Consider the following 14,587-nt stretch of genomic DNA (forward strand, 5'->3'; position numbering starts at 1 on the left):
TCGAAATCCTGTGCTGCTATGATTCGTAGTCGTAGCATTGTCGAGTTACTGAGTTGTCTCTACTGCGTCTGCTGTCCCGCCGTTATAGATTCGAGTGCGGCAGCTCGCCGAAAAAAAGTCAAATAATATAGTCACTGGCATCGCAACGAGTGCCTTTCTAAAAGTCAAGAGACCGAAACAGAGTAGTGCAAAGCAAAAAGAAATAGCTCTAGTCGGCGTCGTCGTAGCCGAAACTGAATCGAAGTGTTCCCTCACTTTACGCCGCAGTGAATACGACTGCTGCGACTGTTGTTATGGGAAGGCACTAGACATAGGGGTAAACAGCGGTCGATAGTAATTATCGCTTAAGAAGCTTTGGTTGGTTAGCTGATTTGTGTCCCCTTTCAAAATTTTCAGGAGAAAGGAACGCACATCAACCGATGCGCAGGAGGATCGAGGGAGGCACTGAGTGAGCACAGTAATGGTGTTCGCGCTGGCAGTAAATCTAGACAGCTGAGTGACGCTGATAAGTTACGAGATGGAACAAAACTGAGCATCAACGACGCTATTGGCAGCAGCAGTAGTTCTAACAGTAAAAGACCGGCACAGTGCAACCGTATTCCTAACTGATTAAAAGTTGTCGAGGTGAAATGGGGTTTGTACCATGGACGAGCAAGAAAGCGTATGACAGAACACCAGCGGTGACCTCATGCTCGTTCGCTTGAAGTTTATGTATATAAGCATACATAGAGAAACTTATACGTATACCGACGTTCTGCTGGAAGAACCGCTCGTTGTAGGTGGTGGTCTGTAGGAAACTTTAGATGCCCCACATTTACGAGGAACTTGTTGAAATTACAGTATAGCCAACGTCAGTCGTAGCAGCTCCACGAACAACGTGCGTATGACAGGTGCATAATGGTTACGATCAGCAGCGGAAGCAGGGACCAACTTCGACATTTTCTCTCGTTTCGTATCGAAACAGAAAGCTTTGCTCAATGTTGGCTGGCTTGTTTAGTGTCTATGAATTGATTCCTGCATGGAAACGAGGCGTTTGAGTCTCATACCTAGCATCACAATGTTATCATGTATGCTGCATAATCAATAATCATGTTAGCACCTGTAGAAGTAAGTCGCATAAAGTATGTGGAATTTATCGCTGCTTGTGTGTCTTTCGTTCAGTTTGAGGTCAACAACTCGTTTAGCGTCAATTATTGAATTTTTAGACGATATGCCTCTAGATGTTACCTCAGTGTATGCCTATTCCTTCTGCTCTTCATAGCACAGAATTTGATTTGATCTAAAATCGCGACACTAAGTGTACCCAGTAACTTATGATTTGACGATTGTAACTGTATAAAACAACATTGAAAGATTGGTGCCCCTGCATTGATGTCTGCGCTGTTCCCAATCGTAAACCAATAGCGCAAACGAAATGGAGTGGAGAAATCAACTACAGAGAGCCTGTCGTTGATGGAGGTCAATGAAAAAAAGCTTGAAAAATGAACTAATTGGCGTATTGTGTCATACCGAAGAAAACGGGTTGTTCACGATGTGTAGCGGTGGTCAGCGCTTGTCGGAGCAGGAAGTTCGTTCAGATCAGCGCTACGATTCAGCGCCGACTGGTTGCAGCCCGCTTTTGCGAGTGATTATTTCGCTGTGTATAGGTCTTCTCTTTTGTATATTGGGCGTGGTGTCATATACTACGTTTGCACCCATACTTGAACAGCAAGTTAAAGCGGTAAGTTACTTTGATTTTCATTTACTTTTTTTTTTTTTTTTTTTTTTTTTTTCTTTTATTAGAAACATTCACTACAATGTTTAGATGAATCAGCATTTATGAAAGCACATGAGTTGAAAATGGGATACTGAACATTATTGTATCGCTAGCACATTTGTCCGTGAATAGACAAACATTTTTGATCAGAAATAGTCTTTTCTAGCGGAAACGTATGTTGCAAACTAGAGTTATTAAAAGCTGGGATGCAAAATTTTTCCTCTCATATTTCATTGATTCATTCATAGTCCTAACCTGTAATCGGTCTACCGTTTTAAAGGCCGCATTGTTCTTACAGACGGAATCGAATGAATATAAAAAAAAACGCATACAGTGTTATTATGAAAGATGAGTATATCGTATAAAAAGTAAACAGTTAAACATTTGTTTACTGGCTATTATAAACCTCTGAAAATAGTCGTGAACGCAAACGTCAATCGGCCTCGCCAGTTATAGATTTCATTATCATGCTACATAGCTCTAGAAATACGCGTAGGCTAAACAAAGTTGGGCGACATGATTTGAACAAAATTGAAATTGTTGAGGCTGAGCGCCCGTCGTAGGTCCTGATAAGTCCTGCCATATATTAACCTCTTCCAAATGCTAACCATCCGTGTTTACGTTTATGCTGAAGCTCTATTGTAATCTGAAGTAATTCGCTTGCATGTATCTACAAGAATTCAGACGCCAGTAACGAGCGTTCACAACCCCTTAAATTGTGCATTAACCTTAATAACGGCTAGAAGAATTTTATGTAACGGCATAAGAAGCGATATGAAATGGTCAATGCAGGGCTTACTCGGGGCCAGTTGTAAGTTATACGCCGGATTGAAGCATATGTAAGCAGGCAAAGGCATCAGGCGTTCGCCTGCAAGTTATTTAGAACATAACGTGAGTCGGATTGTAGCATAAATGAACTATACCAGTAATCATGAGCAGTTCCAGGACTCATCGAGTCTTCTCGTAAAACAACGTAATTAATTACAATAACATTCTGTGCAGTAACATAATGATAGAGAGATTTTACTAAGAAATGGAGACGTTTTGTTAATTCGTAACTTCATTGTTTAACTTGAGCATATTTAAAAGTGTGATCTTTTTCAAGTAGTCGACTGTGTTCGTTGCTTTTTGAAAACCTTGAAAAAAATGTTATTATAACCTCTACACAAAGGAATCTACGCAAACTTCTATCCATACGGAAGCGAATATCATAGAACTTGATTATTTTTCCCTCTTATATATAAACACGTGTAAATTTATGTATGTATATATATCTATATACATATAGTGTAAAATATGTATAAATTTTATTTTAAACATTACATAAAGATTACAGACATCTCTCCTTTTTAATTCTATTGATAACTGATTTATTGCCTGTGACCATCGGATAATAAATAACTGTAATAATAATAATAAGTATCATGTATTCTAGGCCTTATTCTAAATGTGTCCTTTATTATTTGCACGAAAGAGTCGGTTACAGAAAAGGATCCACTGTTTAGGTCAAGGATAACAACAACAACAACAACATCTTTAGCACCATTACCTGATTCTTGTGTCTGTAATAAAATGCAGGACCAACTAAAGGCTTATATGATATTCGTTGCGATAGTAAATCGATTGTCGATATAGCTCAACCGAGTAAAAGATTTATATATATATGAATGAGGAACTTCCGTGCGGCCAGTTTTGTAACGTATGCTTTCTCCGGCTGAAGAAATTTTTGAAGCCGAGCCGCAGTAATAAATTAGCTTTTATCAAAATATACAATAGCTTTCAAGCTTAATAACAATAAAACTAATGAATTAAGACGGTACATAGATATTTCAAGGGGTGTACACATTTTGTAAAAAACCTCTCAAAACAGAGGTTTGAGTCGAATGATCGAATTAGTATTTATGATTGAGTTTTTCTAGATGGTTAATGGGATTATGATATAATAAGAATCTACTAAACATACCTTATTATCGAGAGGTCAACTTTTCACAGATCAATATTACCATCGCATCACATTCACTCAGGAAGGTTTGGCGGCTTATCATCGGCCCCATGCCCAAATAGCTATAACATCTTACCTAAGCCGTATTGTATATTGTGTTAAAGAAGATGCAAACCTATTCTATTCGAAAAAGTAATTGAACGAACGAACGAACGAACGAACTCTGTTGCCCATATATGGGCGCCATATGTGGTCAGGTCAGGGTTAAATGCTAGAAGATGCTACGAGAATACGTTTCAAACTTTACCTCGATAATGTTCATTATCTATTGCACAAAGTGTGTCACAAAATTGCCTCAACAGAACATTGTCAAGTAGGCAGTTACCCTCCCATTCCATGAACCCTATGTCCATAGACATTACCTATAGTTGAACTAGACGTTGCCTTGTATCACCAGATTATAGGCTTCTCTAATTACTGAGAAGATACGCGATACGCTTTTGTTATTACCTTCCAGCGAAGTCGAAGTTTAAAGCTTGCATGGTAAAACAGAACAATAAGAATTGCTTATGAGACCGTGTTCGGAAATTGATCCGCAAAAAGGTTTCATCTCTCGGGGGTTTTATCTTGAACGGCTAAATCTGTGATTGTAAATAGTCAGATTGCTGACTGGAGCTCTCTGTGAAATCACATAGAGGCAACATACCTTGCGTCGCTTGTGACTCAAGCATTTCTATTGGCTACACCATTAGCTATCATTTTAGGTTTTGTATCTATATTTTTGTACAACTGTCGTATGTATTAGTCAACAAAAATTCGTTTATATAGTTGCAACAGCTTTTTATTTAGTCGGCTGGAAATATTGCTTTTTACTAGTAAACACTAAATGGATCTTTTAAATTAAACTTTATTTTTTTTCAAGCCTAAGTTATGTGACCTGTACCGACTATTGTCATATTTTCGGCTTAACGGGCTACAATTGGGGTATGACGTAAGTCACACGACAAATTTACAGCTGCAAAGTTTTTAATTTTACAGATTTGCAAATGCTTTTTCTGAGGAGGGCCTAGTTTATGTTCAGGTAGCTCCAAACAATGTTTGAACTACACTGCCGCACAATGGGGCCCTCGCGAAATACTCCTATGGAGCATACCATTTGTAATATAAACATAACGGTAACGCAGAAAACTGTAGCGGTTTTAAAATTTGTAGGTTTAACCTGTTAATTAATTAAAAATGTAGGTTTACCTGTTGTATCTAATTATTATTTAACGTTCTGCTAATAGGTTTGGCCATTTCAGCTGGGGCACTGTCAAACAACTGCGACTTGTACAAAGCGTTTTCTGGGAAAATCACTTATTATTAGGTTAATCATCGTAATCTCTAATTAAGTACGTTGGGTTTAAGCTTCGGTCGCTTCTAATGAGTGATGCAAAAAGCGAAAATGAGGACGTATCGTTTTTAGCCTCAGTTTCAACAAACCGAGGCAGATCTCTATAGTTAGTAAACACACTCGATGAACCAAGTCGAGCGCTCTTAACAACGAAACGTTCATAAGTTACGGACGTACCGTGATATAAGCAGTTCTTTCGGACCCTACTGGTACTAAAGCAAAGAGAAAGCATTAGACAAATCAGGTGTCAACAGATATTGGTCCATGACTTTGCTCTAAAGCGCGCCGTTTGCACCAGGCTGTGGGCCAAGCTCATAAACTCCATATAATGATTATATCTATAACAATTTCGACATTGAAGCCAAAACCAATCTAAGTCACTAGATTCCGTAGCAATTGAATACAATCAAGTCTTCAGATGAAAGAAGTCGTGCTTACTAACGAAATTTAGGTTTATCATTTATATTTCGCTTCAGATGCAAAATAGTTTTTCATCGTTAGATCGGAAGATAGGAGTAGGCAATTGTCTGTCTCAAATATGTGGTCTTTAGGGCATTTATTCTCCAAAATCATGACTTTGTTATTTGTGGTACGATCGTCGACTAAGGGTACGATGTTTCTTTGAAGTGCAGTGTTAGTGAGGGACAAACTTGCAACCGCTCTTGACACCGGTTGAATGGACTTTTCCAATGCCGGTTTTTGTATCTACTGACTTCAAATAGGGTGAAGTGCACTTCGGTGGCGGCGATTCCTGTCCAGTAGCGAGAGTCTAGTAACAGGGCAATGCCAAAGTTTGATCCCTGATGAACGCTCCGCCTTCAAAAAACGGGTCAGACAATTCACAACCGATGATGTACACCTAAAACAGGTGAAATACGGTGGGCCGCGCCTAAGTTGAGATAAACCTTGCCAGACCGTTGGATAATAATTACTCACCAGCTATTCTTGATGCCAGAGAAAAGCCAGGATCGGACAACTAGCTCGTTTTGATGTGTCGTTCTGGATTCTGAGCGAAAATCAACTATTGTTCAGCGTTTCCGCGCTATACGAACTCCCATGACGACTAGAAATTTCCTTATTTGTCTAAGATCGAAGGTGTACGTTATTGTCAGTTTTCATACGGTTTCCTAAATATCTGAAGAAGACTTCCGTGAGGAAAGTAGAAGAGTCAATAAGATTCTTAGTTAACCTGCTTGAAAATTTATCCAAATCAATTTTTTGGTGCACCTAGGTTTTTGCCACAGAGATTGATAGCCGGTCTAGGCAAGGGAATATTAATTGCCAATAATGCCATTCAGGTAAAATTCGATGGTTGGACTTGCTGAAAGTTTTTAGCTCTTTTGAATTTTTCGGCCACTTCAGACCCTCACATTTTTGGGATTTCTGACTGGTATCAAAACAAGTTTGTAGTGTATCAGAGTGTAATTTAACGAGTTTTCGTATTCTGATATCGCCAGACTTGCGGTTACTATTAAAAAGGTCTATGCGGATAAAACGAGGAACATCTTGAAAAGGATAGGTAGCGGTTTAGGCCCCAATTTAAATTGATTGCGAGGAATGACACTTAAAGCACATATGAAATTGTGCTTAGGTGTAGGTCTGCTTTTATATAGATAGTCCTTGAAATAAAGCTTAAGAACGTATCCGTGTCTTTAGATGCCCGCGTCCTGGGTAGTAGAATAGTTTATAATAGATTAGATTATATCTATTAGAGACTGTAGAGTTGTGTTAAACTGAAAAGTAAACGTCTGGTTCTAATAGTTGATTCAGAAAAAGTCCTATTAACTTCTCGAACTTGACGATGAGATATGTCCTGGCTGTTGCTTAAATGACAGCTAAAGTATATCGTTTAAATGCCCAAAACTATAACGAGCCATCTTAAACGGATGTAAGCAGCTGTAGGCAGATTCAACTTAGCTTCAATGCATAGCCGTACATTTACGTACATACAATTATAGATGCACCTTCACTGACTAAAATACCAATGAAATTACCTTAGCTAAGTAGATATTTCTAGACCATTTCCTTTCACCCGACACCTTTCAGCTTCAAAAAAACCTCTCAATGTTATCCAGCTATAATTTAGAGTCGTTCTGGTCTTCTTTTACGATTATTAGTGCGCTTTAGCACTCAAGTGGGTGCAGTACTCGTGCTTTTCAACCGAAGCATGCTGAAACTAGCTTGGGAACCTGGTCAGGTGCACGTCATGGACACGATTCGTCTAGACACGCCTTTTTATCAAAAATAAAACGTTATAATAAAAAAGAAACAAAACAAGTAGTGGTCAGGCAGACATAGTGAATATCAGACATTGCAGCCGACGGTTATGCACCTTAAAGATGGCGGTGCCGGACGGGGGCAGACAAGCAAGCAGCATTTGAAAGCAGGTCTCGCTGGACGATTACCGCTATCACACTCTTATAATAGCTTGGTTAGCTTTGTTTTCATCAGCATCGAACTCGGGTCGCGTATTTGTTGTGTGATCCAGCATCCAGTCTTCCTTTTCTGATTCTGGTTAGGGTATAGTAGCTGCCAAAGAATTGATCACCTCCAATACCTAGGGCTCCTGGATAGCGTTTTCCGCAAACGTCACTATCACCAGTTTGTCAACTGGTAGTATCTGATAAACAAATGGTGCCGGTCTGTAAGCACAATACAGATAGCGATAGGTAAGAAAAACTGGACTATATCTAAACTTTTTGCAAAGCAGAAAGAAAATGATGCTTGTCCTCTTTAAACGGGCAGGAGAGGTTATCGGATTTCCATTGAAACTGTTACTAGATACATACGTTGTTCATTAAAATTTAGTCATAATTACCGCATTATTGAATTCGTAGTCAAGTATCTCGTGCTGTTCCTAGGGGGTATCAAACGAACTTAGAAATCGAATGGCCAGCCGCTAGTATTGACCACCGTCAGTCGGTCGACTGACTAGAAAGGATTCCACATTCGTACAGACAGCTTTCGTAAATGCTCAAACCAATGAAAGCACTCAAAATGAGACGTAACGCTGATCGGCCACTAGGTTGCCCGCAGCTGGCCCATCATTGATGCCCATAAATCTAATAATGCTAGAATAACTCTGTCCATTGCGATCATTCACTAGTGGTAACGCTGCTATCCAGTCGCTCAGCAGCCAGTGCGCAGCCGGCGGTCAGTGTTCTGTTGGCAGCGCCTATTTTCTGCGACGATATCACCCGGCAGTGTGCAGCATCTGCGAAGATCACCCAGTAGCAGAAAAAAATACGTACGGAGAACAGAATGCGTGCTTTCGTTATGCCTTCGATGCAATATTTTGCAGAGCATCCTTCACAAACAATCTTCACTATCATTTCTGCATCATTTTTGAGCGTTGTACGAACTTGCGCGCACATTTTTTACTCAAATCAGTGATAGATGAGAATGGAACGATATGCGGAACTTCTGTTTTCCTTATACTAGTACGCAACTTTGCTTTGTCATTCCTGTTCTGCTGGGAGCCATGCGACAGATGACGAAATTGGCTATGAGTTGTCTTGGAATAGAGTCCCCAAGAGAGACGAATGCATCATTTGTAAGTACTCAAATGTTATTGAATCGTTACTTGTCAATCGGATGAATGAGGTACGATAATGAAGCGACCCAATCGTCTAAGTTCATTGTTCATTGCATTTTATTCGAAAGCATCACAAACAAACATTGGTCTATATTATGTCAACAGCGAATACCGTAACTTGAAGCAGCTCTGTCATTTGCAAGTAAATAACATCACTCGTTGTACCCCCCCCCCCCCCCCACTTAGTGTAATAAAGGATCTCCATGTTGACATTGAAAAGTGCCATCATACTAAAGCTGCCCCTCCAACGGTACGCCAGTAAAAAAAATATGGTAAAAAATTGACGTTTAAGTCACCATTCGAGCTAGTGATTTTTTGCTACATCACATTTCCAGAAGTATGTACAGGCGACGAGGCATGGCCAGTGTTCCTTGCGACACCTATGGCTCGTACTTACTTATTATATGTGAACAAAGGTTTTTTTTTTTTTTTATAGAATACACATTTTATTCACTGCGAGAACAAATTGAACGAGACCTATACAAACTTCTATTCTATCGCACATAAACGTGTCGGTAAAATTAACGGATTAATATAATAGGAAATCGATACATTTTGACGCATCCAACAGATCATGCAAAAACTATAATTTCTAATCTTTCAATTTTTTTTTGTCTAATGTTAAAAAAGGCCTACGCTTATTATTCGTTGCTTCATACCGAAAGAACCCTTTTTAATGATACGAGCCAACAATTGATTTCTGTTATAACATAAATTCCTGTGCATTGCAAATATCATTAGCTACTTCCTGAAACACCAAAGCAATTTCAAGTGTAGATGGTCTTTTTGTTTTTGTGTCTCATATCCACTAGAAGGAGTTCATGTTTATGCTATAGTTCATCAAAAATTCTAAATGATCATTATGGATCTTTGTTTGAGAATGTCGGCCGCACCATGTGCTCCACTTCTCCAAGTGCCGAGAAATGGCCGTAAAGATAACAGTCTTCGATCGAATACTTCATCCCCACTTGAAGTAAATCCGTAATGCTGAAGCCGTGCTTTTTTTCGAGCACTTCGCATCGTACGAAAGCCATGTTAGAGATTTTTGCCTTAGTGATCATGTTGGGTTTCGTCCACATTACTCAGGACGTAGTCATCCATTCTGATTGATTACGGTCAGTAATTTGTTTCTTACCGTAGACGTTTCATAATCTGTACCTATTTAATTTTCTCTACAACAACAGTATGTAACGTAGCGACTAATCCCTATATGATTCGTGTTACGCCGTTACATCCTTATCGCTTTTCCATCTCTTCACGACGATGCATTCATATCCCTCAGTGTTATCATGGTTTGTTTTCTGATCATTTGAGTTCTAATAGCTTTCTTATACAAAGCGAGCACGAAGATAACGAGTTACATTGTAAACAACAGCGGTTATTGTCTTATATCTTCTAATAATCGGCTAATCAGCTTTAGGTGTTCAGTTTCTTGGAGAACAAAATACAATTGCTCTTATACACCTCTTCAAGTCTGTAAACATTCGTACCTTTGATAGGGCTATAATAATAAATAAAAAGTGCAATATTCAGTAAAATAGGTACATTGCAAGATTATTCCTTCTAATCGTTTATTATATACCCAGGTTTATTAGAAACCCTTTATTAGAAACCAGCTTATTACTATAGGCCCGTTAATTCCACTGTGTCTATTTTGTGGTAACGGCCGTGCTATTTTTTACCAAGCGTGCCTGACCCCCCGCAAACATTTACCGAAATGCATTCAAGTTGCGTGTCGCTAAAGATATATATATATTATTATAACGTACTAATAAAGACAACTATCTTTAATTTTGCAGAATTTAGTAATCGACCCCTCCAACGAGGTTTTTGAGAGTTGGCAAGAACCCCCCATAACCATAAATGTTAAAATGTACTTATTCAACTATACGAATCCGGAGAAAATACTGGCTGGGCTCAAGCCTACAGTAAACGAACTGGGCCCGTTTGTTTACAGGTGGGTAGCTCGACGCAAACTATGTTCACATGACGCAATATTATGGCTATTTCAATCTCGGTTCCGTTTAAGTTCACTAAATGTCTCATAAAGGTTTCCGTTCATAAAAGACGCCGATCTTCTTCTTGCTTTGAGAGCGACGGTGAACCTTTACCAAGGGACTGCCATATTGTTTTTTGCATGCAGGTTAATTTGCGTGTGATATCACGTTCAATATTAAAACTGGCGATACATGGCCGACTCGTTTTCAATACTATCTTGCTTTTTCTTTTGCTCTTAACGTCAGGGAACGTCGCCAGAAAGTCAATATTACATTTAATGGAAATGGCACAGTATCGTACCGTCAGATTGTTTCGTATGATTTCTTACCACACCTCAGCGTGGGAAACCTCGATGATGAACTCTTTACTCTCAATGTACCGATGATTGTAAGTTAATACATTTTACAATTTCGAGAAACCATTTTTGCCGAATTCATTTTAGCTCGTGTTAATATCAGATCTATCAGGACTACTGACTAACCTCATGAGACCAGTAATTTTAATATGAAATGTCATCTTAATAGTTTTCGTAATTTTACTGTGCAGGGCTCAGCATATAAAAATAGAAAAGCTCTTCTTAACGAGGAGTCAATGATGGCGCACACTATAGAGGAACTCTTCGAGAAACACAATCAAACATTTCTGATCCAGAGGAAGGTACGCGCCCCAAACATATCCAAAACATGGGCATCTTACTTGTAAATGATACTTACTTGTAAATGATATAGAAATAAATGTAATACTTTTATAACGATAATAATTATCTATCGAGCTAGGTTCGCGAGTTACTGTTTGAGGGTTACCAGGATCCGTTACTTAGGGTGGCAAAGGAGATGGGGTGGTCGTCATCAACACGATTCGGGTACCAGGTTAACGTACGTCAAAATCCGTTTTGATATTCAAACTAGATTTAAGTGTACCGACTGCTTCAATCGAAGATGTTCATCCCATAAAGACTTCAAATCAAAGACTATTTTCTAAATATTAAAGAAAACCAAAGACAAACGCACTATTTTAGGTTACCAAGAAATATAAAGATAACTTATGGCACCTTATTCAGAGCAATCTTATTAAAATGTTATTATATTATCTTCTGTTTGAAATATTTGCAGATTATTGATGCTATCAGCACAGTACCTGCTTTTTCTCTATGTAGAGCCAGCTGCTTGCAGTTTTAGATCCTACCATTTTCTTTATACACTCAAATCGATCACGGTTTTTCTCGCGCATTACACGGTGAACATGTTATCATTTGTCCCAAATGGTAAAATACTATAATGAGAAAAGTAAAGCTTTGGTTGAGCACTTTTTATCACGTTTTTGACTTAATGTAAATTTTAGCGTAACAATAGCGATGACGGAATTTATACAATCTACACGGGGGAAGAAGGGATGGAGAACTACGGCACGGTGGATAGCTGGGACGGCAAGAAAAGGGTACTCGCTTTCCGGCGATCGTGCAGCTTCATCAATGGAACTACCGGTGAGATGTGGCCGCCATATACACTCACTAGACAGACACCCTTGGTGTTTTTCGTCTCGCCTATTTGCCGCTCATTGCGACTGGACTTTCTTTGTAATGAGACCGTCAAGGGAATTCGGGTAGGACCCTTTGTAGTCAGCTTATTTAGTAGTGTCTACGATCTTCTTTGTCTTCATTGTGTAATTTGATTATGGCTTACAATTAACGTATTAGTGAACTAGCCAGTACCTATTAAATCTGCATATTTTATTTTCTATCCTAGGCTTTACGATATCATCTTAGCCAACGGCTGTTTGACTATAGCATCAAGGAGAATCAATGCTTCTGTACCAAGAAGAAGGGCAAAGATCCTGAATGCTTTCCTAACGGTCTTCTTGATCTCAACCGATGCCAGCCAGGTATGTGTTGCAAATCTTGTCTACGTATTTTGCTGTTCATGGAAATCAGCTTTTAGAGCATTTATTAAAAGGTTGAATTTTGGAACTCTGTTTGTAATACGTACGCCTTTTATACAATATTTCAGACGCACCAATAGTAGCATCACTCCCGCATCATCTGTATGCCGCCTCATCTGTTTCTGAAGCCGTTGATGGCCTATCGCCCGATCCCGAGCTGCATGAGTTCTTCATGGATGTCGAGCCCACAATGGGCATTCCCCTTAGGGTATCCGCTAGACTGCAACTTAACGTTATCGTCGATGCTTTCAAATGTAAGCGCTGCGGTATCCAAAAAATCTGTTGAACAATATGTATTAATTAAGTAAAACAAATAGTTGTATATTTATTTCTTATGATCGAATGTATTTTATAAATGTTCATCTTAGTATATAATGTATTGATTAAATTTCATTTTCAGGCTTTTTGAACTCTATCCTAAGAGTTAAATGACGTTTTCTTTGTTTCAAACGTTTTGCAGACTTCAAGCAATTCCAAGTATTTAAGAAAAGAGTATTCTTGCCAACGTTTTGGACGGAAACGACGGCTATGATTAATGACGATATAGCATTTAAGATACGTCTTGTCACTGAGGATCTGGCCAATTATGTGACTTTTGCCGCACTTGCTTGGGTACTCATAGGATTGATAGTCATCATATGTACGTTCGGCTACGTCATAGCGTACACAAGAAGATCGGTACGTCTCATACAAAAAATATACGTCGACTATAATTCCATATGGGACATCAGTAATCCGGATCCGAGCTTTTTAAAGGACAGATTAGTGTTTTAGCACGGCCACTGCTTTCTATACAAAACCGCGAAGAGAGCTCCAACACTGTATTGCCAGCTCCCTTGAAAACAGCATTTGGTCAAAAAGAAAGACAAAGCAGCTACAATTTCAAGCTTCGCTTAAAGATAAACTGCCCAAGATCACACCAAGCCAAAGAGGAAAACATCGAGGGTAAGAGCAAAACCTAGTGTTGACGAAGGCCGTAAAAAAAAGCTACAGTTTCTTTCGACTGAGCAGTCACTATGATTTTCGGTTTGAATGCCTTCACATGTCCTACCTTCCGGGTTGCTCTTACGTTACCCCTCTCCACTTCCACGTACTTTGCGTATTTAAAACTAATATTTTGCCGCCTACCTTGTGAAGTTTTTATCAAGTTCATTCCATCGATAAATGTAGCCAGGAACTCATTATTCTGTAATGTCGTTGTTCCTACTGTTCTTCCAGAAGCAGGAGAAGCGGCCTTCGTCAAGCGGTTATGCGGCTGTAAAGATGATTGCTACGACGCGTTTAGCTTGAAGCCTTTTTTTTTTTTAAAACTGCTAAACGGTCGCTCCCCAGCTTGTCACTCACCGAAGGCTGCGGACAAAACGAATTTACTACGCAATTATATTATTAGAACCTTTAAGTGGGAGACTCGTCGTGAACCTCGTTGCTCAACAATAGTCTAACAGAGCTTTGCCATTAGGTGTACATTGGAGAATGAATATTGACTCTGTTCAGGTTGACACGAGGTTCGATGTGTAATCGTTTGTGTTGTCTCATATATGGAACGAGGTCAAGCACAATGAAGAACTGCATTTCCAGGTTATTCATTATATTTTAATGGCTTATTTATGCCTGAATTGGATGTTCACAAATGCCTCGGTATTCCAATGACGTCATGTAGAAGCTACAGATTCTGCAGAATTCTTTCTGCAGGACACTAGCGCATCGTTATCGTTTTACCGTTCACATGGCTACCCATTTACCTTAACGACGAACAGAAGTATAGATACGGCTGTTTTATAGCACGATTTTCCTCAAGCTCGCCAGAATTCTGAAAGGATTCCCTGAGAAATTGTAGAACCAGTTAACATGGGTTTGAGTTTTTAGATTCGCAAGTTTGCGATCAGATAAACGCAGTGACGAAAATGCGGAAACTTTTTTCGTTAGTAAGATATAAAGAAGCTGCAGTATATACATGGTCCTATA

At 39.2% G+C, this 14,587-nt stretch overlaps 1 protein-coding gene across 9 annotated transcripts in view; it reads left to right on the forward strand.

Moving 5' to 3' along the window:
• The window catches only part of LOC111267157 (scavenger receptor class B member 1), a 46,448-nt gene that overhangs the window by 919 nt on the left and 30,942 nt on the right, over positions 1–14,587 (forward strand). For 4 of the 9 annotated variants that reach the window (XR_002684445.2, XR_002684444.2, XR_002684446.2 and 1 more), the window contains exons 2-10: positions 397–1,720; positions 10,486–10,643; positions 10,930–11,071; positions 11,231–11,341; positions 11,461–11,559; positions 12,026–12,286; positions 12,430–12,565; positions 12,691–12,876; positions 13,083–13,300. Coding sequence is in view for 5 of the 9 variants with exons in the window: in XM_086971211.1 (XP_086827337.1) it covers positions 1,463–1,720; positions 10,486–10,643; positions 10,930–11,071; positions 11,231–11,341; positions 11,461–11,559; positions 12,026–12,286; positions 12,430–12,565; positions 12,691–12,876; positions 13,083–13,396 (1,665 nt within the window). In the remaining 4 variants the exon portion in view is untranslated. Of the gene's footprint in view, positions 1–396; positions 1,721–10,485; positions 10,644–10,929; positions 11,072–11,230; positions 11,342–11,460; positions 11,560–12,025; positions 12,287–12,429; positions 12,566–12,690; positions 12,877–13,082; positions 13,493–13,840; positions 14,582–14,587 lie in introns of those variants that run through there. The other 5 variants (XM_022845212.2, XM_086971211.1, XM_086971213.1 and 2 more) reach the window with 5 other exon arrangements.

Source organism: Varroa jacobsoni, unplaced genomic scaffold (genome assembly GCF_002532875.2).
Source record: "Varroa jacobsoni isolate VJ856 unplaced genomic scaffold, vjacob_1.0 scaffold_1153, whole genome shotgun sequence".
Classification (NCBI taxonomy): domain Eukaryota; kingdom Metazoa; phylum Arthropoda; class Arachnida; order Mesostigmata; family Varroidae; genus Varroa; species Varroa jacobsoni.